Source organism: Nycticebus coucang, chromosome 9, assembly GCF_027406575.1.
Source record: "Nycticebus coucang isolate mNycCou1 chromosome 9, mNycCou1.pri, whole genome shotgun sequence".
Lineage (NCBI taxonomy): Eukaryota > Metazoa > Chordata > Mammalia > Primates > Lorisidae > Nycticebus > Nycticebus coucang.
Genome location: NC_069788.1, coordinates 26,413,517 through 26,439,779, shown reverse-complemented (window position 1 = coordinate 26,439,779; position 26,263 = coordinate 26,413,517). Strand labels below are relative to the sequence as shown.

Below are 26,263 nucleotides of genomic sequence, written 5' to 3'. Positions count from 1 at the left end.
TCTTTTTTTTTTATTGTTGGGGATTCATTGATACTCTTTTTTTCATATGACTTTTTGTTTCTTTGTATCTTTCTAAGCAATTCTCTTTTATTTTTCATTATCTTTATACTCGTCATCACACTTTGTGGCTTTTTGTTTGTTCCACCCTCGTTGTTGTTTTTCAAGAGCACACTGCTGTAATTATCTGGTGCCATTACTTTTTTTCCCTAGTGAGACTCTTAGAGCCTCTGTGCCTGTACTGGCTGGTCTTGAGGCCTACTTTCTGATAGAGAACCTCTTAAATTCTTGTCTTTTACTTTTGTGATATGCCGTCTTGTTTTGTCCAGCGTATTTTGTGGAAATTTCCCAAGACTGGAAAGACAAAGTGTGGGCCTTTGCCTGTCAGAAAATGTCTCCATTGTAGCCCCAAATGTGAATAATAGTCTTGCTGAATGCAGACTATGAGATGAGAAATGATGTTGTTTGATCTTTGGAAGGTATTGGACCATTGTCAGTCATTTAATTTTCAGATTTGTTGGAAGAGTATAGGAATACAATTGATTTTGAATGTTGATTTTTGTACCCTACCCCTTTGCTGAACTCATTTATTATTTTTATTAGGGTTTTTATTTTGCAGTTTTTGGCTGGGGCTGGGTTTGAACCCACCACCTCCAGCATATGGGGCTGGTGCCCTACTCCTTTGAGCCACAGGCGTTGCCCTAGTTTTAGTAGTTTTTTAGTGGGTTACCTATATACACCTAAGATCGTATACACTAAATAGAGGCAGTTTTACTTTTTTTTCTTCCAATATGGATGCCTTATATTTCTTTCTTTTTTTTTTTGGTCTAAGTTGGCCCGCCTATAAGTACAATGTTGAATAGCAATGGTGAGAGTGGACCTCTTAGGGGAAAGCATCCTTCATTTCACCATTAAGTTTGCTGTGGTTTTGACATAGATTCCCTTTATTAGGTTGAGGAAATTTTTTTATCTGTAGTTTAAGTGTTTTTTTTTAATCATGAATGAGTATTGCATTTTGCAAATGCTTTTCCTGTGTCTGTTGAGATGATTACATGGTTTTTATTATCCTATTGATATGGTATGTTACCTTCATTGGTTTTTAAGATATTAAAGCCACCTTGCATTCCTGGAATAAGGTCATGGTATATAATTCTTTTCTTTTTCTTTTTTTCTTTAAGAGATAGGGTCTCACTGTGTCACCTAGGCTGGAGTGCAAAGACCTACTCATAGGTCACTATAACCTTAAACTCCTGGGCTCAAACCATCCTCCCAGCCTTCTGAGTAGCAAGGACCACAGGCATTGCCACCACACCTGGCTAATTTTTTTATGTTTTGTAGAGATGTGGGTCTTACTATATTGCCCAAGCTGGTCTTGAATTTTTGGCTTCAAGTGATTCTGCCACCTCAGCCTCCCAAAGTGCTGGGATTACAAGTATGAACCACAATGCTCATTCTATAATTCTTTATATGTGTGATTTATATATGTTGATTTTTATAATTCTTTTCAATGATTTTTTATATATAATGTTTTTATGTCTCTATGTTGTTAGTAATTTGTAGAGAATTTTTGCATTTATAAGAGATATTTTATATCTTATATTGTCTATTGTTTTCTTCTGTTGTCTTTGGTTTTTGCATTAGCATGATACTGGCCTCAGATATGAGTCAGAAAGCAATGTCCTGCCCCTCCTAGGAACTTGCTCTTTGACTGGGACCTTGGGGGAGAGGAGAGGAAACCTGTGTTCTTGGCTGAACCCTCTCTGAAATGAAGTTTCCGTCTCACTGAGCTGGGTGGACGTCAAATACCACAGACTCTTGGTGTTCTTCCAGAGTTTTAGTAGGTTTTCTTGAAAATATTTCTTCATTTGCTATATGGTTTTAGGATAATCTTCTGAGATTTTAAAAAAATATATATGTATTTTTGAGACAGAATCTCACTCTGTTACTCTGGGTAGAGTGCTATGGTGTCATAGCTCACAGTAACCTCAAATGCTTAGGCTCAAGAGATCCCCCTGATTCAGTCTTCCAAGTAGTTGGGACTACAGGCACCTGCTACAATGTCTGGATAGTTTTAGTAGAGCTGGGTCTGGCTCTTTCTCAGGCTGGTCTTGAACTCTTGAGCTCAAGTGATCCACCTGCCTGACCGCCCAGAGTGTTGGTATTATAGGTGTGAGCCACCTCGCTTGGCCTAAATGTTTTTTTAATACCTAAAATTTTCGGCAATTTTTCTGGGCAGCTGGAATCCTTTATACTGTCATGCCAGGAGTAGAACTCCAATTCTTTTTAATGCCTCTAACATATTTCTTTTCCAGTTATCAAACCAATGTAATACTGAAAACATTGCTAATAGCAGTTCATGCCAGCTGCTATAAGGATGTGTCTTGTTATACAACAGTTGCCCATAGTTGTAGAGGCTGGGAAGTCCAAAATCAAGACATCAATAGATGTGTTGTCTGGTGAGGGCCCATTTCTCATAGATGACATCTTCTATGTGTTCTTATGTGGCAGAAGCAGGGAAAAACAAAACAAACAAAACAGGTCAACCATCTGTCTGGGGTCTCATTTATAAAGGCATTAATCCTTCATGAGGCCTCTCCTTCATGAACTAATCACCTGCCAAAGGCCCCACACCCTAATACCATCACCTTGGGGATTAAGATTTTAACATACAAATTTTGGGGGGACAAACACATTCACAGCATAGCACACTGAAAAGCTAATCTCTCTGGAGAAGGGCAAGGCCCCAGATAGGAAAACCAATTATAGAATTAACTCTGGGATACTGGACCAAGTGTTCAAAATAGAAAATAAAGAGCAAAATATCAGAATTCTGAGTTGGAAGAGCAAGTGAGCTAGTGACATCATCTTTCCTAGTTGGAACGAATAAATACTGCGTGTATTTGAAAAATATAGCCCCCCTTTCCAAGTTCCTACATTCTCCCTAATACTTTCTAAACTTGAATAATCTTAATAACCATTTTTATTTAATTTTAGAAGAATATTTTAGGAATAAATATCTTTAATGGAAAGAAACATTTACCCACAGTTCAATGATTAATTTCTTTAGTTTCTCTTTGGTTAAGTTAAAGCAAAATCGGATTTAAAATTTCTTTTTAAAAAATATGTGTTAGCCTACCTTCATAAAACAATTTGTATCCACATTCATTTATTGCTCTCACCATTTTCATTGCTCATATATTTATCAAATTTCTGTCTCTATAGACCATTGTTTTTCAACCTTTTTTTTTATCTCATAGCACACTTGAAACTATAGTAAAACTTCAGTGGCACACTTAAATAATGTTGATAAAAAAAAGTTACAAAAAGAATATACTTATGTTCTTTGAACTCCCTTCCAAAGTAATTTAAGTGATAATCTTTAAAAATTTTCACAGCAGGGCGGCGCCTGTGGCTCAGTGAGTAGGGCGCCGGCCCCATATGCCGAGGGTGGTGGGTTCAAACCCAGCCCCGGCCAAACTGCAACCAAAAAAATAGCCGGGCGTTGTGGCGGGCGCCTGTAGTCCCAGCTACTAGGGAGGCTGAGGCAAGAGAATCACGTAAGCCCAGGAGTTGGAGGTTGCTGTGAGCCGTGTGACGCCACGGCCCTCTACCCGAGGGCGGTACAGTGAGACTCTGTCTCTACAAAAAAAAAAAAAAAAATTTTCACAGCACATCTAAGATCCTTTCATGGCACACCAGTCTGCTGCAGCACACTGGTTGAAAATCACTGCTACAGATGCACAGAGAAGTTTGTAATGATGTTTGCCAATTGCTAACACAGGATCGTTCTGGGTGGTTAGGAGTTGAAATGTGTCATTACTTTCCTCTTTAAAACTTTTTTATCGATTTATATTTTAAATAACCATGTCTCATTAAAAAAAAGAAAAGTCATTACAACACAAAAGCAAAACTCAACTAACACAGTCATTCAGTTAACCAATTGGTGTTGGGACTAAGGTGAGGCAAGTGAGGTGCCTTGGGCAAAAAACCCAAGGAGGAACTTCTGCTCAGGGTCAGGTAGGTGAAGGGCACTCTAGTATCCTCCATCATGTCCCTGTGGTCCAGGACAGCCCTGCAAACTATATAGGAGCATACTGAACAATGGAAATGAAGAAAGACATCTTTGGAATTTTGGGTGGCTAACTAAAGCACACTCTTTATTACATATGATTATGTAACTGTCTGCAAAAAGAAAGCATAGCCTTTACACTCAAGAAGTTAATTGATCACTCTAAGACTAAGCAACACCTAGTTTCCCTGTTTCTTCCCTCTCCCTCAATTCAACACTCGAGGAATTGAAGGGAGTGTGTTGCTATTGTCTCCAGCATGCCTTGCTCCTCCTTCAGCTAGGACCTTTCTGATGGACTTAGACCTTTCTGATGGAGCACACCACCCTCCTACACCTTCCCAGCCCACTTTCCTGCTTTAACGTTGTCCTAGCAGTTACCATATTCTAAATGTATTCACACTTTATATGCAGAGTTTTATTTTGTACATTGTATGTCGATTGCTTGTCTTGCCTTGTTAGAACACAAGTCCTGCAATGCTACCCTAATAGAAGCCTGAGAGCACATAGTGGATTTTAATTAGTATTTGCTGAGTGAAAGAATGAATGAGTTCATTGTGTGTTCATTGAATGATTGTGAACTTGATACTGGTCCTGACAATATGAAGATGAATAAAAAGTACAGTCTTTGCTCTCTACAGGGAGTCCACATGCCAGACTTCCTCCCTGTCTCTGCTCCCGGCTCTGTTCATTTGCCTCAAACAATTATCTCAAAAACAGAGCTTTTGTTTTTACTCCCTTTTCCTTTTCTTACACGCTGTTTCTTTTTTCTTCTCTCAACTCTTGCCCAACTATCATAGGGAAATGTTTTTTCTTCTTTTAAAATAATCATCCTGATGACCAAAAAAAGTACTATTAGTATTTGCATATTTGTCAAGAGAAAGTCTATTTTGAAAATAGTTAAGAATAGAATTATTAATTATGAACATCTGCTCAGTGCTTGCTATTGTATACTTGATTCTGCCAAGCAATTAGATACATTGTCTGATTTAATCAGTACAGATAAGGAAACCATGGCAGCAAGAAGTAAGTTGTCCAGTTCACAGTTCACAGAGCTGGTAACTGGTCTGAATCCAGGACAATCTAATTCCAGAGCCAGAGCTCTCCCAGGAGAGGCTGTGCGGTCAGTTGCCAGCGTAACTCTTCTGCAGGGGTCTCCCTCCATCTCTTCCCACACTATGAGCAGAATGAGATGTTATCTTCATATTCCCACAACACTTTGCTTATGCCCTACTTTAGCTTTTACCATACAAAATGTTTAGGTATGTATCAGAAAGGTTCAGCTGGGGACATTTTGATTCATTACCAGTGTTATGAAGTATTTCCTCTCCTTTTTATTGCCATTAGGGTTGTAATAGAAGCAGGAGCTTCAGAGTTCAAAATCTGGCATCTGCTACTTACTAGCTGTGTAATATTGGGAAAATCATTTAAGTTTTCTGAATGTTAGGTTACTCATGGGTAGCATAAGGGTAATAATACCAGTGTTACAGTGTAATGAGAATAACCTAAAATATGTTTGTAAAGTGCCTGGCAGAGTGTCCGGAAACCAAAGGAGCTCAGGGAATACTTTCCTCTTCATGTCTCTCCTGCCCACTTTGGTTTGGACTTTCCCTGGCACCTTGTATAGCATTTCTGCTGTGTTACATCTGCAGTGATTTGTGTTATTGTCTATCCACAAATTACCCCAAACATAGTTGCTTAAAACAGCAAACATTTGTTATTTCAAATTTTCTTTGGGTCAGCATCTTAGCTGGATAGTTTTAGGCCAATCTTTCAAGAAATTGTAATCACGACGTTAGTTGGAGCTACAGTCATCACAAGGCTCACCGGGGAGACCATCTGCTTCCAAGTTCACTGATGTGGCTCTTCCCATCTGCTTCTAATCTTTCTCCTGGGGGCCTCTCCACAGGGCTGTCTCAGGACATTGTTCTTTCCCCAGAGCAAGCAATCCAAAGGAGAGTGAGAGATGGAAGCCGTAGTCTTTTTTATAATCTATTTTCAGGAGTGACATCCCATGACTTTTACTGTATTTTATTTGTTAGAAGAAAGTCAATAAATGCAGTGAACTCATGGGGAGGGAATAATACAGGACCATGAATACCAAGAGGTGGAGATCAATGAGATATTAGAATATGCCTACATCATACTGGTATTTTAACTAGTTTTACAGAGTTAGCCTGGAGAATGTGAATTATCCAATCTCATTTCGTTACTTTTTTAAAGAAAAGTTAGTTCTGCCTTTCTTCAAGGGATCATAATTGCTAAGCTGTGTAAGGGACTATACCAGTCATAGAGTTTCAACACAATCCACAAAATAATAATGATAATTACTCTTGTGCATAGTCTTACAACTTATCATATCATCTGTACCTTTCCATTCCTATTCTATCTATAGCTATAGTTTTTCTCTGACTTGTTTTGTTTCTTTGAAACCATTTCCCCTTTGGCTGTCTCCTTGGTACATTTTCCACTTCCTTTTCTTTGGTCTATAGACACAGACACACCCCAGCTTCCTTCCTCAGGGAGTGCCAAAGATCAGATAGAAAATCATAGGGAAATAAAACACCACTCTCAGCCACCCTTGGAGGGCACCTTGTTTATTATTATTCCCAACTAAATCCAGCCACCTCCCAAGAGATTACCTTATCTCCTTTTCCCCTTTCTCCTGCTAGCTGCCTGGCTAGTTACATTGCTTCTCCAAAGGTGATGAGATGGATCAAATCTGATATTGATAGTCACATTTATAATAAAAATGATATAAATACTAAACCATGTAAGATGTAAGTAGTAAAACACATCATAAACATTACATATGTATTATAAATATTGAAATTTTATTATATAAACATTACAACACATATTTTACATAGATATTGCCTGTTTGGAGATTAAAATGGTAAGTCCAACAATGGAGGCCTGACATTTTATATTCTCCTGTTTCTATGAACTATTGAGCATCTATTTTATTAGAGACATTGTTTAATTATTGGGTGTTTTTAACTGCCAATCACTCTTAAATTCTGCTTTTGCATTATCCCTTCTCAGTAAATAGAAATGGGGAGCTAGGCAAATATATAAAGAAGGAAGATATGGGGTTATGGACAGGCGAATATTCTGAGGTAAATGGATTTGATGATGATAGTTCCTTTGGAAAATGGGGGAAAATGTAATAATGGAAAAATAGAAGAACAGCCACTGGCTATGCATTATAAAGGAAAATGTTTACAAAATGAAAACTTGATAGGCTAACTTAAATACAGTGGACTTTATCTCATTTCCTTATACTAAAAGGCATTATTAGCAGAATGTTTTGAGGAAGAATGCTTTCAGAGTTGTCAGGGAACTTAATTTCCATCTGCTCTGCTTGCAGATGAGAAACTGAGGCAGATATGATGTGAATCCTTTGGAATTTAATATTGTTTTTTTGAGATCCAGCACCTAGACTCACTGAATTCTTTATTCAGTGGCTTTAATTAATATTATGCTTAAAAATTTTTTTTTTAAAGAGATAAGAGTTTCACCATGTTACCCAGGCTGGATCCCTTGAACTCATGGGTTCAAGGGATCTATCTTGGCCTCCCAAATAGCTGAGACAACAGGTGCATGCCACCATGCTGGCCAATAATTCTACTTTATATCCTAAAAGAGAATTGGTTTAAGATTTTACATACAAATGTAAGTTTCTTCCCTATATCACTTAAGGCATTTAAAAATCTGAAATCTGGCTTATAGCTCAAGCGGCTGGGGTGCCAACCACATACACCAGAGCTGGCGGGTTTGTAGCCAGCCTGGGTCTGCCACACAATAACAACTGCAACCAAAACAAATGGCCAGGCATTGTGGCAGGCACCTGTAGTCCCAGCTACTTAGGAGGCTGAGGCAAGAGAATCACTTAAGCCCAGGAGTTGGAGGTTGCTGTGAGCTGTGATGCCACAGCACCCTACCCAGGGTGACAGCTTGAGGCTCTGTCTCAAAAAAAAAAAAAAAAAATTCTGAAATAAGTCTGTCAAATAAACTTTCCTTATATCCTATGTGTATGTGGATTTTAGAAAGTTGTACTTTTATTGAGGATTTCTCCCAATCCTCTATACAGCATGTGTGAAAGAAATTAAAACTTTATGGTAAGTGTTCACATTCTGAAGCCTCAGGATTTTGAAAGAATAATATCTTCGTAGGTGTTTGTTAGTCTACCATATTAGACTAATACAGTTATACTTAGCTTTGTGAATTAGCGATGTACCTACAAAACTGTGAGCAACTTCATTTTATGGTAAATACAATTCAGTTCTAGTTGTATTGAAATAATGAGGCATTTAAACCTTTCAGCAAATCTTTATGGCAAAGCAACAAGTCCTGGGGCAGCAAGAATCATCATCCATCGAAATTTGCTATAAGATTAGGTATTCTCATGCTTGATTTTCTTAAAGCAGGACATAAGTGACATAACTATAGAGTCGAATTCCTATTAATGGATTCATCTTGTCCCAATGATGGATTTATAATATGTTAGATACTGATTTTCCATCCAAACTCTCTAACTTTTACATCTTTAATGGGCCAGTTGAACTAATAAAATGTATTTGCTTATAAGATACTTACATATTAAGAAAATAAATGCCTTTGAAAACATTTCTCCCTTGTATTTTGTGGAAAAATGTGGCAAATAAAGATAACTTGTTAGCTGACCCAGTAATGAAAAATAGCATGAATGAATTACAACTGAGGAGATCTCTGGGTAGTCTCTGAAGCAAATAAATGTGATCAAATAAAACATAAGGATTATTCAGGATGTCCCAAAGGTCACCTGTAAAGTTGCCATACATACAGAAAATGAGAAATTGTAGCTAAAGGTACATTTATTTACAAAACATTCATCACAAAATTTTAAAAAATATTTATAAAATATTCTCTACATGTTGGCCACCTCTATGTAAAATTTTGTGAATGTGCAAAGCATTGCCACACTTGAGGATCAGCAGTTTGGCACCCTCCTCTGTTCTTTACCTGACATGTTCCTATTTTGTTGGAGACCAGGAAGCTGAGGCAGTAGCCTGGGAAACGATGGATTTGGTGGTAGAGGTTAGATTTGACTGGGCTTCTTGGATATCTTTCCTGTTGAAATACTTTATGATCTCATAACTGTCAATCCATAAGTTATATGTTGTTAACCCAAACAAAATAGTCAAGTGGCAGGCTTTCTTTTAGCTGGTGATGGAGCAAAGAGTATTGACAATGATCAATGACTAATGTGTGATGTTCTACAATACAGAAAACTCTTTCCACTACATTAACCCACATCCTCTCAACAGCCCTTTCAAGGTAGCATTTTTCATTTCCTTTGTAGAAATAAAGAATACCAGAGATGAGTATGATTCACCCTAGATCTCATCCGTAGTAGCAGCAGATGCAAAAATTCAATACAAAATCATGAGTTCCTCACAACATCCCACATGGCAGATAGTTCTGGCTCATTTCCACCAAAGTAAAATGTTGTCCAATATTTGACTCATCATTAGCACATTTTTTAAAAGACTGGGAAAAATAGAAAAGCAGAAGAAGTTCAAATTGCTCATTTGTAACCTCTCTGAATGGAGGAGATTAAAATCTTTCTAATGTGAATATTTAGATTTCCCATATACTGTTACAATCTGTAAAGCTAAATAAATGTTTATAATTAGTAAAAAGGAACAGTGTTTTTCTTTCAGTGTTAATGAGTGGTTACTGTATGACCAACCTTCCCACAGATAACAATTGTAATGCTGAACAAAATATAAAAATCAACCACATGAAGGTACTGGGGAGTGATCAAAACCAAAGATAAACTAACAAAGAGTCTATACTTGGAAGAAAAGTGATTTTTTTGCTTTTATGAGCTTGACAGATAAACTAGTCTACACTAGATAGGTCAACTAAAACTCATGATTGGAGTAGTATGACTGGCTTGAAGCACTATACCTCGGAGTTGGGGAGACCATGGCACTTGAAACTGACAGGGGGGAAAACCTTACAAGGAACTGAGTGGGAATACAAGCTCCAAATTCTGCTAAAATCTGTCCAAATCTCTGAATGACCTGTAATAATGCATGTTTAGTTCTGATTTTAAGCAGCCTAATTAAGAATCAAAAACCTAAACACAAATTTCAGCTGCCATTTACCATGGAGAAAATAAATGCTTGGAGCTTTATTTCCATCCAAGCTAACTGCTTGCTAAAACAAAACAAAAACATAACAAAATAAAATTATTCTTTGAAGTAATATGACAGAATACAGAGATTCCATCATTCATGATTTTTATGTAACACTCCAAAATTACTAGGCATATGAAGAGACAAGAAAAGGCAATTAAGGGTGAGTGACTTCCAGATGATCCAGGTATTAGAATTTGCCAAGGAGGAATTTAAGGCAACTATTTTAGCTATGACCAAATACGTAAAGGAACATAAACTCTTAATGAATGAACTCATAGGAAATTTCAGTAGAGAAATAGAAAATATGAAGAAGAGAACCAGATGGAAATTCCAGAAATGAAATACACTATCAAAAATTGTATTTCATATGTACTTAACAGCCGTTTGAAGGTGACAAAAGAAAGAACCAGTAAACTTGAAGCTAGAACAATATATATTATTCAATCTGAAAAACAAAGAGAAAAAACATTGAGAAAATGAAGTAGAACTCAGGGATATTTAGGACACTATCAAAAGGTCTAATGTTTGCCACCCCATGTTGGGCACCAAATATTGTTGGGAGCCAAATGTCGCATCCCACCCTAGGGGCAGAGTCTGCTAAGATCTGTGGAAACTTGGCGGTGACTAACTGAAGAAATATAGAGTTAGAAATGACAGTAAAGAGACATGAGACATAGAGTAGAATTAAAAGTGGGAACTCAGGGATACATTGCTTGCTTGTGGGATTCTGGCAATGGCACTGAGTGCTTGCTCCATTCTGCTTTTATTAAAGTCTATTTGTCCGGAGGGTAATATGAGGGAGGGAACAAAGATGCCAGCAGTTTCTGAGCGAGCATATCAGCTCCTATTGTTATTATTATTATTTTTTTTCCCATTTATTTTTTATTTTTTTATTTTTATTGTTGGGGATTCATTGAGGGTACAATAAGCCAGGTTACACTGATTGCAATTGTTAGGAAAAGTCCCTCTTGCAATCATGTCTTGCCCCCATAAAGTGTGACACACACCAAGGCCCCACTCCTCTCCCTCCTTCCCTCTTTCTGCTTCCCCCCCATAACCATAATTGTCATTAATTGTCCTCGTATCAAAATTGAGTACGTAGGATTCATGCTTCTCCATTCTTGTGATGCCTTACTAAGAATAATGTCTTCCACGTCCTTCCAGGTTAATACGAAGGATGTAAAGTCTCCATTTTTTTTAATGGCTGAATAGTATTCCATGGTATACATATACCACAGTTTGTTAATCCATTCCTGGGTTGGTGGGCATTTAGGCTGTTTCCACATTTTGGCGATTGTAAATTGAGCTGCAATAAACAGTCTAGTACAAGTGTCCTTATGATAAAAGGATTTTTTTCCTTCTGGGTAGATGCCCAGTAATGGGATTGCAGGATCAAATGGGAGGTCTAAGTTGAGTGCTTTGAGGTTTCTCCATACTTCCTTCCAGAAAGGTTGTACTAGTTTGCAGTCCCACCAGCAGTGTAAAAGTGTTCCCTTCTCTCCACATCCACGCCAGCATCTGCAGTTTTGAGATTTTGTCATGTGGGCCATTCTCACTGGGGTTAGATGATATCTCAGGGTTGTTTTGATTTGCATTTCTCTAATATATAGAGATGATGAACATTTTTTCATGTGTTTGTTAGCCATTCATCTGTCATCTTTAGAGAAAGTTCTATTCATGTCTCTTGCCCATTGATATAAGGGATTGTTGGCTTTTTTCATGTGGATTAATTTGAGTTCTCTATAGATCCTAGTTATCAAGCTTTTGTCTGACTGAAAATATGCAAATATCCTTTCCCATTGTGTAGGTTGTCTCTTTGCTTTGGTTATTGTGTCCTTAGCTGTACAGAAGCTTTTCAGTTTAATGAAGTCACATTTGTTTATTTTTGTTGTTGTTGCAATTGCCATGGCAGTCTTCTTCATGAAGTCTTTCCCTAGGCCAATATCTTCCAGTGTTTTTCCTATGCTTTCTTGGAGGATTTTTATTGTTTCATGCCTTAAATTTAAGTCCTTTATCCATCTTGAATCAATTTTTGTGAGTGGGGAAAGGTGTGGGTCCAGTTTCAGTCTTTTACATGTAGACATCCAGTTCTCCCAACACCATTTATTGAATAGGGAGTCTTTCCCCCAAGGTATGTTCTTGTTTGGTTTATCAAAGATTAGGTGGTTGTAAGATGTTAGTTTCATTTCTTGGTTTTCAATTCGATTCCAAGTGTCTATGTCTCTGTTTTTGTGCCAGTACCATGCTGTCTTGAGCACTATGGCTTTGTAGTACAGACTAAAATCTGGTATGCTGATGCCCCAGCTTTATTTTTGTTACAGAGAACTGCCTTAGCTATACGGGTTTTTTTCCAGTTCCATACAAAACGCAGAATCATTTTTTCCAAATCTTGAAAGTACGATGTTGGTATTTTGATAGGAATGGCATTGAATAGGTAGATTGCTTTGGGAAGTATAGACATTTTAACAATGTTGATTCTTCCCATCCATGAGCATGGTATGTTCTTCCATTTGTTAATATCCTCTGCTATTTCCTTTCTGAGGATTTCATAGTTTTCTTTATAGAGGTTCTTCACCTCCTTCGTTAAGTATATTCCTAGGTTTTTCATTTTCTTTGAAACTATGGTGAAGGGAGTTGTGTCCTTAATTAGCTTCTCATCTTGACTGTTATTGGTGTATACAAAGGCTACTGACTTGTGGACATTGATTTTATATCCTGAAACATTACTGTATTTTTTGATGACTTCTAGGAGTCTTGTGGGTGAGTCTTTGGGGTTCTCTAAGTATAAGATCATGTCGTCAGCAAAGAGGGAGAGTTTGACCTCCTCTGCTCCCATTTGGATTCCCTTTATTTCCTTGTCTTGCCTAATTGTATTGGCTAGAACTTCCAGCACTACGTTGAATAGTAAAGGTGACAGAGGACAACCTTGTCTGGTTCCAGTTCTAAAAGGAAAAGCTTTCAGTTTTACTCCATTCAGTAAAATATTGGATGTAGGTTTGTCATAGATAGCTTCAATCAGTTTTAGAAATGTGCCACCTATGCCTATACTCTTCAGTGTTCTAATTAGAAAAGGATGCTGGATTTTATCAAATGCTTTTTCTGCATCTATTGAAAGGATCATGTGATCTTTATTTTTGCCTCTGTTAATATGGTGGATAACGTTTATGGACTTGCATATGTTAAACCAGCCTTGCATCCCTGGGATGAAGCCTACTTGATCATGATGAATGACTTTTTTGATGATAAGCTGTAATCTATTGGGTAGGATTTTGTTGAGAATTTTTACATCTATATTCATGAGTGAGATTGGTCTGAAATTCTCCTTTTTGTTTGGGTCTTTTCCTGGTTTTGGTATCAGGGTGATGTTTGCTTCATAGAATGTGTTGGGGAAGATTTCTTCTTCCTCAGTTTTTTGGAATAATTTCTGCAGTACAGGAATAAGCTCTTCCTTGAAGGTTTAATAGAATTCTGGAGTGAAGCCATCTGGACCAGAGCATTTTTTGGTTGGAAGGTTTTTTTATTGTTTCTTTGATCTCAGTGCTTGAAATTGGTCTGTTCAGGAGGTCTATTTCTTCCTGGCTAAGTCTAGGGAGAGGGTGTGATTCCAAATATTGATCCATTTCTTTCACATTGTCAAATTTCTGGGCATAGAGTTTCTGGTAGTATTCAGAGATGATCTCTTGTATCTCTGTGGGATTAGTTGTTATTTCCCCTTTATCATTTCTGATTGACGTTACTAGAGATTTTACTTTTCTATTCCTTGTTGGTCTGGCCAATGGTTTATCTATTTTATTTATTTTTTCAAAAAAACAACTCCTTGTTTCATTAATTAATTTTCTGAATAATTCTTTTGTTTTCAATTTCATTGATCTCTGATTTGATTTTGGATATTTCTTTTCTTCTACTGAGTTTAGGCTTGGATTGTTCTTCTTTTTCCAATTCCATAAGATCTCTTGTGAGATTGTTGATGTGCTCTCTTTCTGTTTTTCGAATGTAGGCATCTAAAGCGATGAATTTTCCTCTCAAAACTGCTTTTGCAGTATCCCACAGGTTTTGGTAGCTTGTGTCTTCATTGTTGTTATGCTCAAGGAAGTTAATGATTTCCTGTTTTATTTCTTCCTGCACCCATCTGTTATTCAACAGAAGATTGTTTAATTTCCATGCTTTTGGGTGGAGTCTAGCATTTTTGTTAGAGTTGAGTTCCACCTTTAGTGCCTTATGGTCTGAGAAGATACAAGGTAAAATTTCAATTCTTTTGATTCTGTTGATATTTGTTCTGAGTCCCAGGATATGATCAAATTTGGAGAATGTTCCATGGGGTGATGAGAAGAATGTATATTCTTTATCTTTGGGATGGCTATTGTTATTATTATTAAACTTCAGGGTAGCCCTGAGACATCTGAAATCTGAGCCCTATATTGGGAGAACCTCGCTTGAGATCACACACACAGATTTCTAGGGAGGTGTTAAACTCTGCTATTTCCGGGCGGCGCCTGTGGCTCAGTCGGTAAGGCGCTGGCCCCATACACCGAGGGTGGCGGGTTCAAACCTGGCCCCGGCCAAACTGCAACCAAAAAATAGCCGGGCGTTGTGGTGGGCACCTGTAGTCCCAGCTACTCGGGAGGCTGAGGCAAGAGAATCGCTTAAGCCCAGGAGTTGGAGGTTGCTGTGAGCTGTGTGAGGCCACGACACTCTACCGAGGGCCATAAAGTGAGACTCTGTCTCTAAAAAAAAAAAAAAACAAACACAAAACTCTGCTATTTCCCTGTGGAGTAAAATGCCACCAGTGTTAATCTCCTCTGAGGAATTGGTAGAAGGGATGAATTTTCCTCCCATCACTACCACAGTGGATGTTCCTTTGTGATAAGGGATATAAGCTCTTCTGCCCATATCTCAGGGCCCTAGCTACTCCCTTGATCTCTGCCCCAAGCAAATGCAAATCTCCACAATGGGAATCTGCTTTGCCTATTTACTAGACTGGAGACAACCTAGTATCTTTCTAGGTCTTGTTGTAGCCTCTTCTATGACTATTTTTCCTCAGAGTGCTCACAGACCCAGCCAGGGGTGTTTGTAAGCCATATCCCCAACAGGCTAGAATTTCAGAAAAGGCAGGTAGCTTTCTAGCAATGGCTAGCTTAAATGTAAACTAGCTGACTTTTCTTTGTTCTGACTCACTCAGCTTACTTTTTAATTTTCCTCTTTTTCTGGGGTTGCTTTCCTTTGTCAAGAATGGGGTCCCCAGTCCTCATTCACCCTGCAACATTTAAGAAATTGGAGCATTAAAAGGAAAAAAGAGAGAATGGGCCAAAAACTATGAAGAAATAATAGCTAAAAATGTCCTAAATTTAGTATAAGTTATAAATTTACAGATTCAAGCAGCTCAGTAAAATCAATCAGGTCAAATACAGACACATAATAAACTGCCAGAAACCAAGGATAGATGAATTCATTAAAGCAGTAAGAGAAAATAACACATTATATACAAGTTAGGACCAATCTGAATTATTGCTGACTTCTCATCAAAAACAATGAAAATCAGTAGATAATGGATCATTTTTAGAATGCTAAAACAAAACAATAAACAAACCTGTCAACCCAGAATTGTATACCCACTGATTATTAGAGAATTAAAGTAAAATAAAGACTTTTAGATTAAGGAAAACCAAAAGAATCTGCAGATAAAACCTTCAACAGACCTTTGCTAAAAGTGAAGCAGAATGATATCAGGTAGGAATAAAGAGCACTGGAAATAGTATCTCTTTGAGTAAATATAAGAGACTATATTTTTCCTCCTATTTTTTAAAATTTATGACTTTAAAGAAAAATTGTAAAATTTTGGTGTGGTTTTTGTAACATAAATAAATGTAATATACATCAAAATTGTAACATATAGGACCAGAGAATTGGCAAACACATGTAGGGTGTTATGTTTTACATAGATTGTGAAAATTTAAGGATGTATATTATATTCCCTAGAGCAACCGGCATAGTTAGAAAGCTGATAAAACAGGATTATAAAATATATTTACTCAAAAAATGGCAAAAAAGGAGGAAAAGAGGAACAAAAATCAGATGGTACACACAGAAAACAAATAGCAGACTGAAATCCAGTCATTCAACAATTGTATTAATTGTAAATGACTAACCATTTCAATTAAAAAGCAAGGGATGGGGGTAGAATTTCAATTTAAACAGTAACAAGAATCAAAGAGATTTTAGCAATGACTTATAAAAGTTGTTGAGGTCCTTTGCTAGCTGTTGTCAGCAGTCCTCAGTTCCTTACCATGTGGACCTCTTCACCAGGCTATTTAAGAGGAACTGTATTAAAGGGATGTGGCATTAGGAAGGTTGAGAACCACTGTCTAAAATAATTACTCATGAAATTGTAGGTTCTCAAGTTTCTTGAATGATTTGAATATAGTCTTCCCTTACAGCAGAGATACAAAATCTCTAGAAAATATCTTTAAATTCACAACCCTCCTTCAAATCCCCTCACGCCTTTTGCCATCAATCTTTCCCCCAAAATTTCCTTCTCAAGCCTGGGACCCATTGTTTTAGGTTGTGACTTCCTACACATATTAGCTTTCATTTTTAAGAATTTTATATGAATGGAATCTAAAGCATGTACTTTTTTGTGTCTTCCTTCTTTTTGCTCAATGTAAAACTTCTGAGATTTATCCATCCTGTTACATGTATTAGTAGTAGTTTTTCCTTTTTATTATTGAATGGTATTCACTATACTACATCTTATTCATCTGTTGATAAATATTCGGACTGTTTCCAGTTTTAGCTATTAACATAACTGCTATCACTATTTGTAAACAATTCTTGTTTACAAATCTACTCCTAGACATTTTCTGTGCAAATATCTAGGAGTAAAATGTCTATATCATCAGGGTAGGCATATGCTTACAAGAAACTTCCAGTTTGTTATATAAAGTGGTTTTGCCATTTTACACTCCCACCAGCAATGAATGAGTACCAGTTGCACCATATCTTTAGTGATATTGAGATTTCTTTCTTTCTTTTTTTTTTTTTTAAGTCATTCTAAGAGATAGGGGGCTGGTATCTCTCTTTAAAATTCACATGCCCCAATCTCTGAATTCCCATTCCATCCCGATTTTACAAGATACCACTTTCAGTTTTCACTTTAAAAAGTTAATGATAATATCATGCATAAAAAATGAATGACAAAACCATACTAAATCATTAGTTTGTATTTATCATTCTCCTAACCTTAGAGAGTATGATCTATCTTGTTCTTTGTGTATCTAGCACAATGCCTGATGCATAGTATGTATATTTATTAGTTATCTGTTGCTTTAGTAATGAATTACCCCAAATCTTAGCAGCTTAAAGCAACACACATTTATTGTCTCACACAGTTTCTGAGAGTCAAGATGGGGAGCAGTTTAGCGGAGTAGTTCTGGGTTAGGGTTTATCATGAAGTTTCAGTCAAGCTGTTACTATAGTCATTTCAAGGCTTGACTGGAGCTGAGGAATTGGCTTGCAAGATGGCTCACTAACATGACTAATGGCAAGACACCTCAGTCCTTTGCTAGCTGTTGTTAGCAGTCCTCAATTCCTTACCATGTGGACCTCTTCACTGGGCTATTCAACATGGCAGCTAGTTTCCCCAAAGTGAGTGATCTGAGAGAGAAAAAGATAGAAGTTGGTTACACAGACCAACCAGGAGATGGGGAATAAGGGCCATTCTGGCGGCTGGCTAAAATAGTGCATAATGAATATTTATTGATTAAACTGATGTATGTCTGATACTCTGCTAAGCATATCATCTCCTTGAATCCTGACACCACCACCATGGACCATTGTCCTCATTTGAGAGGTGATAAAACAGAGGCTTAGAAAAGTGAAGTCCAATTTTGAGTTCAAACACAGGATTTCTTTAGTGCCAAAGGCTGTGAAAAATGGCTCACAGTGAAAATGGACAAAAGAATTGCATCATTCCAAGGAGAAACTGATTTGAATAGTCTTTTATATTTTGTTTACATTGAGTCAAACTCATCTGTATATGGGGGATAAGCCTAGACATTATATCAAATAGGAAACTCTAAAATTCTTCAGGTGAATAAAAAATAAATTGGTTTCCTATTCCATAATTGACAAAGCATTGGTTTCATTTTTTTTCTTATTAGACAGTTTCAAATTCTTGCAGATCCTTGGAATAAAGTCAAAAATTCTGCAACTACCCGTAGAGTTAATTCAACAAAAATCTGTTTATCATTTAGTGTGCTTATGGCACTGTGGTAGTTTCCTGAGATCTAGAAAGCAAGTGAGAAATCTCTTGGTCAGAAACCACCGTTTTCTATGAAGAGTAGGGTGGCAGAAAAATAGGCCTTTTTCCACGTTTCTGGAATGCAAGAATGAAGGAGAGTGGTGGTGGTAGTGGTTCAAAGTGCAGGTAGCCTTCCATGGGAATGTAGGAATCATATCAGGACAAACAAAAGAGAGGGTGAAGTGGGTAGAGCAACAGGAGTTTAAGGATCCACTGGATTGAAAAAGTTAAGAGGATAATGCTGGGATAGACAGGAAAGTCGGATCCCCCCTTACTGAGAAGTCCTCCTAGTAGAGTTGAAATGACGACGCGTCTCACTCCCCATTTCAACGTGGGAAACCGCCTTGTGACAGCTGGAACCAACGGCAGAGTCTAAGGAGCCTATAGAAAGCCTGTGCAAAAAGTTTGGGACCAAACTTTGCCTTGGGCACTACGCATGCCCCACTTTGTCTTCTGTAGAAATGCAAACTCCACCGCTCCAGATTTTAGCTATGGCAGCTTGAAGGCGGGAGGGTGGAAGAGCCCTGGTAGTGTCGTGGCAGAGGCCACAGGTGGCACCTGAAGTTTGAACAGACTTTATGGGGAGGGTGTGGGACGATGGGGTAGCTGCGTGGATTCAAGACAAATCCCGAGAAAACAATTCATCACTGTAACTAGTCTTGACCTGATCGGCAACACTTCGTGAAGGATTGAGTTTGGGATTGTGATGTTTCGGCAGAGGTCCAATGGGAATGAGCCTGGGGCAAGGGAATGGTCGTTATCATTCAAAAGTAAGCCTCCGCAGTCCTCCCCGGCTACTCCTCCTTGGGCTGCAAGGGACAGTTGCTGCAGAAACGCAGGAGCCGGTGGAGGATGCTCACCTAGCTTCCTCGACCTGCTCCTCTTCCCTCGTTCCTCCCTCATCAGCTCCGCTTAGTAGCCAGGGGCTAACATCTGGACGGGCTGGAACCGCCTCAGAAACACATCTTTGCCAGCTCGTTTCTGCCGTAGGGCTTCTGGCCGGAAGCATCTATGTGAAAGTCGCAAACTCTCGGACTTCTGTGCTGTTGGTAGTATGGGGAGGGAGCTTGCCTATCACTACGTGTAGAAACAGCGGTCCCTGGAGACGTGTGTCCAGGTTACAAGGCCGGCAGGCGGTGCCGGAGCACCAGCGGGTACGGCAGGGCCGCCCGCTCACACTTCGGAGGCAGTGGTGGGCGGCGAAACGCCTCAAAACCATACCGAAGCCCGCACCTCTGGGCGCCCACGGCGCGCTAGGTATGCTTCGGGGCGGTCCTGCTTGACCCCGGAAGAGAAAGTTTTGGGGAAGGGGAGCAAGTTGAGTAAAACTAAAAGTCAAGTTCCTCTGCTCCCCTCAGGTCGCCCATCCCCCGCCTCATTTTGCCCTAAGTCCCGTCAGAGTTTGGCTTCCTCACAGGGCTCCAGGCCCTCCCGCCCGCCGCCGGGTCCCAGCCAGAGTAGGTGGGCAGTGAGCAGCCAGCTCGCAAGCTTCTCGACCCTCGGCGGATCCAGGTCGCCAGGAAAACCCGGAGCGGAGCATACCCTGGGCGGGGAGACGCCCTCGGCGCGCGCCCACTGGCGCGCATGCTCCGTGCGCGGCGGCAGCGAGAAGGAAGCTCCGCGCGGCAGCAGCGGCGACTGGAGGGTGGGAGGGGACGCGCCGGCTGGCTGGCGGGCTGGGGCGCTGGGACGCGGCGGGGCCTCCTGCCCAGTGTTCCTTGGAACGTTTCCGATCGCGAAGCCTGTCGCGAGGAGCGGGTGAATCCACGAGTCAACAACGAGCGCGGAGCAGCAGCGGCGGAGCGGAGCCGCCGGGCAGACGGGCTCTGAGCCCGGGTCTCCGCGGCTCGGGACCCGGCTCCAGCTGCGGCGACGGGGGCGGCGATGTTCCACTGCATCCCCCTGTGGCGGTGCAACCGTCATGTGGAGACCATCGACAGGCGCCACTGCTCGCTGGTCTATGTCCCCGACGAGATCTACCGCTATGCCCGCAGCCTGGAGGAGCTGCTGCTAGACGCCAACCAGCTCCGTGAGCTGCCCGAGGTGAGTGTCCGCCTCACCTGCGCGCCGCGCTCTCGGACCACTCTGGCCCTCTGGTTCCCTCTTGTCCCTGCTTCCATCCTCCAGATCCCGGCCAGCTGGCCGTCGGGTCCGCGGGAACCACCGCTACTCGCCCTCACCTGCTTCTTTATACCCCTTCCATCCTTCTTCTCTAAAAGTACTTTTTCATTGTATACAAAGCGACTTGATGTTTTCCAAGTAGCCGCTGGGATTTGTGCGGTCCGAGAAACGTTCTGGACTATTCGGTGGCTCCCATACATGTCTGGATGCTAACACCTGGCGCTTGTGCCCAGGCCGGTGAGAAGCCAGGTGGCCGCCGGGCACCGCTTCCCGCGCCGGAGGCGGTTTCCTGAGCTCCGCGTTTGCCGACCACTGGCCAGGGCCCACTCTTCTTTGGCCGAGGCAGGTCCGGGAGGACCTTGTGACCTGGGAAGTGCGCGAGTGAGCCTCATTATCTAGTCATCTTGGGAGGAATGTGGTCCAGGCCTTATCGCGGGTGGGCTTGGTCGGCCTGCCGTGGCTCCGGGGGCGGCTACGAGACGCGGGTGCAGGGGGAGAACTGGGCCTGCGAGCTGTGGGCAGGTGCCCAGTTGCCCGCCCTTCGCTGCTTGAGCTGTCCCTGCGTGGACCTGTTGCGTGGTGGGAGCTGCAGTGAGTGTCAGCAGAGGCTCTGCCGTGGGCCAGCTTAGCAGCCGCCTTGTTGGAGCGGCCGCCTTGGGCTGCTGACTTCTGCCCTAGAGCTGGGATGCGGTCGCTCTGCAGAGTTGTTTGCGTAAATTAATCACTCCTCTGCGGCTGAACTCCAGCCGAGTGCTGAATACTGCTTTAACCCAGGGTCCAGGGGCTGCAAACTTTTAACCTTCGAGCTCGCCTGGGGAGCTTAGCTTGAGTAACCCTTAAAGGAGGAAGGTGTCCCAGCCCCAGGTGTGTGCAGGAAGTCAGTGTGTAATAATCCAAAGGTGTGCAGGAAGTGGGGAGACTGCTGGGAGTCGGGTAGAGGACCTAAAGGCCTGAGCGTCCGAACTCAAATAGTTTCTTGTCCTTTAGGTAATACAAGCTAAGTCTTTGTCCCAGAAACATTAGTCAAATGTTATGGTTTGTAAGAATGACCTGGTAAATTCTGCAATGCTGACAGAGTGCTTTAAAGATCAGAGCTGTGTTTTTTTCCTCAATATTACAAGTGCTGTTATTCTTCGATTATCTTTACTTCCTTGGTGTAGAATCCGTGGTGGATGGTTTGCTCTGTGTAATCAGAGAGATTATCCTCACAGGGATCTTTGCAAAGCCCCCCAGGCTTTATTTAGCTTAGAAGCAGAAAAGCTATCCAGTTCCCTCGACTTTTATTATTTTGCAGGCATTTTTCAAACACATGATTTTACCTGGCCTCTACCTTCCTTAAATTTATTTGAACAGTTGTATGCTGTCTTAAATTGTATAATTTTAGGCATTGATATCACCAGAAATATAGAACGCATAATCTAATACTTTTCAAAGGCTTCAGAATGAGGTTATTAGAGATTGAGTAGAAAGTTATTCAACTAGAAATGTTTCATTGCTCCTTATGGTGTTTGTTTTCTTTTATAGAAGTGGAAGATTTCCTTAGACTAGATTGGATTTTCATTCCCTTTTGCAGAGTTTGTGGGTTTTCCTGTAATGTTGGGGAATTCAGTTTAACATAGGAATTTACAGACTTTGGAAGTGTCGGGTATTTCTACTGATCCTAAATGGAAACTCAGAAGTCCAAAAAACAATCTGATAGCACTCTGTAAATACGGTACATAGTCTTTTCAGAGGCTAGTGGTGGTCTTGCCAATGTGTGACTATTGCTCTAATAGCTCTTAAATTAGTATTGAAGTTTCTAGGTTGTGTAAAATGTGTTTCTCCCTGATTATGGTAAATCTGGAAGCCTGGATGTGAATGTGCCAGACATAAACCTTGAAAGCACAGAGTTGTCTCAGTCATCCTTTCCTTGGGTTATCTGTCGTTTCGCTTCAGAGATCTGTATAACTCATTACCACTGCTCACTGCTGCCCAGCCCCAAACCCCTATCTCCTAGCCTGGCACATCTCTAGTGGGTCTCTTTTGCTCGCAAACCTCAAAGATCCTTATTTTGGTGGCCGTACTAGATGTATACTGTCTCCAAAATGTGTTTAAAAGCACAGTTAAAGGTGAAACCTGCACCCAGTTACCCAGAGAGCAAACAACACTGCTGCTCTGCACCGAAGGCTTGAGAACCCTCATTGTTAGCTTGGTCCCGTCTGTCTACTTCTCTTCCCTCCCTGCCATTCCGGCCTTTTGGGATTCACACTATCAGAGACATTCTCACGTTAATTTTCTTGAGGTGCATGCTTGTTTTTGCTCACACTTGCATGCACAGATCCTCACCCTTGTAGCACCCAGTAGGTCTTGCTCAATAAAATTGTTGAATGAATGTTGCTGAGACTAAAAACTTCCTCCTCTGCTTCTTTCTCTTACCTTCAGCACAGCATCTATCTGTATCTAATATAGTCAGGACATTGAGGTTGGCAGTGACTTCAGAAATAAAGATCATCCAGGTGGTGAGATTGTGTCATCTTGCCTGCCCTTGGGATCCTTGGCTTTCCCCTGTACTTCCACAGTGTTTCATGTGCCATTGGTTTCTTTTCACTGTGCAGCAATTCTCAAATACTGTTGAAAGTGTTTTACTGTGCTCTCTCTAGCATCAATATAGTGCTTTCTGTGGTAGGCAGCATATATCGAATGACTATGCTCAAGCCTTTGTAGCTTAAAAAATAGCATCTTGTTGCCTCATCTTAGAGTTTAGCTGATGTTTTATTGATTGCCCGATGTCATTGTCTCAAATATTTGCTCCTTCCTGTCTTTCTTTCCCCTATCCTGCTTTATATTTTTTCCTAGCCTTCAGAGCACTTATCAGTACCTAACTCCACACTGTATAATTGTGTACTTCTTGTCTTCTCAACTGGAGAGACATAAGCTCCATGAGGGCAGAGGTGTTTATGGCTTAGGACAGCATGTGGTCCCACACAAAATGCTTGTGTATGAATGGATCTTCGCTTGTGTCATCATGGGTAGGTTGCCCTTGTTTCTTAGCTGTCCTAATTCCTCTGCCATTGGCCAGTCTTGTATACCAGCCTCTTGAAACTAGTGATGACACAAAGGCTTCTTTCAGAATTCAGGGGCCTTATCTTGCCTGTCCTTGTTCTCCATCTCTTTGTGTAGGACACCTTTCACCGCCTTATCTTTGACAGAATTTTTATGTACTGTAAACATATTTTCTATGAATATGACTTCAAATTTCCAACATCTCCAGCTGTGATGTATTAAGGGGATTGCGATTCCCACTTGGAATAAGTTCCCTTTTGCCTTAAATCAACCATGTTTCAATTCAGGTCTTCTAAACTGGGTTCCCTTTCCAGCAGTTCAGTTTCTAGGCGGGCAAGACACCCCCATTCTTTCTGTCTCAAAGGAGCCTGGACTTGCCGTTGATCCTTCTACTCTTCATTCATCCTGTCACCAAATCTTATTATTTCTTCCTTCACTGTATTTTCTCTAGGATTCTGCTGTCTTTGCTGGTTGTCTTCTGCCGAGGCTCTTTTAGGGCTTATCTCGAAAAAGCAGAGAGCAGAGATGCAAGATTCAGGTAGTTCAAAATGCTGTTCTGTCTCTTTGGATACCCTCTTCAAGCCTCAGTTTCCTGAAGTGCTAGAGCAGTACTTATAGGTTTTCCTGGGGATTAAAGAAATTCTTGGTGTAAAGTGCTTAATGTGTCAGCAGAGTTAGATATGTGATATCTAAGATCTTTCTGGATACTGTGGCAAGACCTTTTTATTATAAAACAATGTTTCTCAAGCTAGAGTTTGAAGACATTTTCTTGCGAGTTTTTGTAAGTTATTTTTTAAAAATCGGAATTCAATTTTAACTTTCTTTTTGATAATAATAATAAAAAACACAGGTTCTGTAACCTCTAGATGACATTATAAGTTGAATAGTGACTTAATATTTTATTGACTGTGTCTGAGCACTCCTTTAGTTGTCTCTAGGTACTTGGGGGAAAGGACAGATATGGACTTACTGCAGAAATGATGTGTTAAGGTCATGATGACTGGAAGTTGCACAAACTTTTTATAGCAATTTGTTAGAGAAAAGTGATGAGGAACTGAAGGGGGTCACAGCCCACAGTGGTGTAGGCATGTAAAATGCAACCTGCCCCATGGACCTGTTGTATTTAATACATTGTGAAATGCTGCGCTTTTTCTGCAAAATTACATCATCAGTGTCCGTCACGTTAAATACATGTGGGATTTTTGTTTATTCATTTTTATTAGATTTTAAAATTATTTTACTTTATAGTTTTATAAGAGCTAAGGCACAGAGAGGACATAAGCTCCTTTTATGTTTGGCCACACTTAACATTATAATTAATACAATTTAAATCAATTCTTAGAGGAAAGGGGAGGTCCAAGGGAGTATTATCCATTTATAGTGCCAGTTCACAGATTTCTCAAGTTAGGGAAACAGTTCTCATATCTCAGGTATCCTGTTATTATTACACAGTTTAGCATTTAATTTCTTTATGATTATTTTCTGTGTTGGTCCTCTTCCCCACCCCAATATCTCACCCCCTCCTCCCCTTAAATGTGAGAAGACCGAGACATAGAAGTTGTAATTTGCTTCAGGTTAGTGGAGATTAGAGTCTGAGTAAGAAACATTTGGTGAGTATCTGTGACCTTTTAATAATAATTATAATGGGTTAGTGGAGATTAGAGCCTCTGATTAAGAAACATTTAGTGAGTCTCTCTGACAATTATATTACTACCACTTATTGAGATTTTATTGAGTTTTAAACATTGTAGTAAGTGTTCTACATAAATCATTTCTCTTAAACTGATTAACAGCCCACTTTAGCCCTAAGGATTTCAGCTTTGCACATGTAGAAACTGAGACCTAAGAAACTTATTTAAGAGGCTTCAGAGACTTAGTCAAGGTAGTTTTGGAGTGTCCTATAGGTGCATTTATCCTAGGTTGTACTGCCCACTTGGCAGCAGGGAGAATGCTTAGGAAAGGGCCCCACAGAGTGTGGACTCTCTGGGGAGAGCCAGAGGTGATGACATTCAACCCAGACCTGGGAGGAGGGAAAAAGCATCTAATGGTTGCTGAAACCAGTTATTTCCAAGTCGCATTGTGAGGAGTGGCGGGGAGTCATTAGAGAGGGGCTCCCTAAAGGGTTCTTCTCAGTTTTGGTGAGAAGATGAACTTGAGGAGATTGGTGCTGTGGGCAGAGGAGGCTCCCAGAGCCCAGCAGGTGCAGTGCACCTGGATCTTTGTTGTTGGAGATAAATCTGGGGCAGAGACGAGAACTGGGAGACCAGTCAGGAGCCTGTTGTGGTTGAGGCCAGAGGCAATGAGAGAGAGCCTGTGGATGAGCTGGGAGATGGCTTCTTGAGAGGTTTGAACTCTGCAGGCATGCTCCCTTCCTGTCCAGTGCTCTTTCTCCTGTGCCACCTTCTGTGTTGTGCTCACCCATCTGAGGCACCTCATAAATCCTTGTGGGACATCAGCAACAAAGCACTTTAATCCATATTTTCTACGATTGAGGGTGTCCTTGTGTTCAACTTGTAAATTGCTTGCTAATACATGGCAAGTTTTACATGTAGA

General features: G+C 40.4%; 1 protein-coding gene across 1 annotated transcript in view; it reads left to right on the top strand.

Annotated features, from left to right (window-relative positions):
* Window positions 1–20,126: 20,126 nt before the first annotated feature.
* The window catches only part of LRRC1 (leucine rich repeat containing 1), a 157,282-nt gene continuing 151,145 nt past the window's right edge, over window positions 20,127–26,263 (top strand). The window contains exon 1 of the mRNA XM_053602610.1: window positions 20,127–20,590. Coding sequence (XP_053458585.1) covers window positions 20,432–20,590 — 159 coding nt within the window. The 5' untranslated portion in view covers window positions 20,127–20,431. The remainder of the gene's footprint in view (window positions 20,591–26,263) is intronic.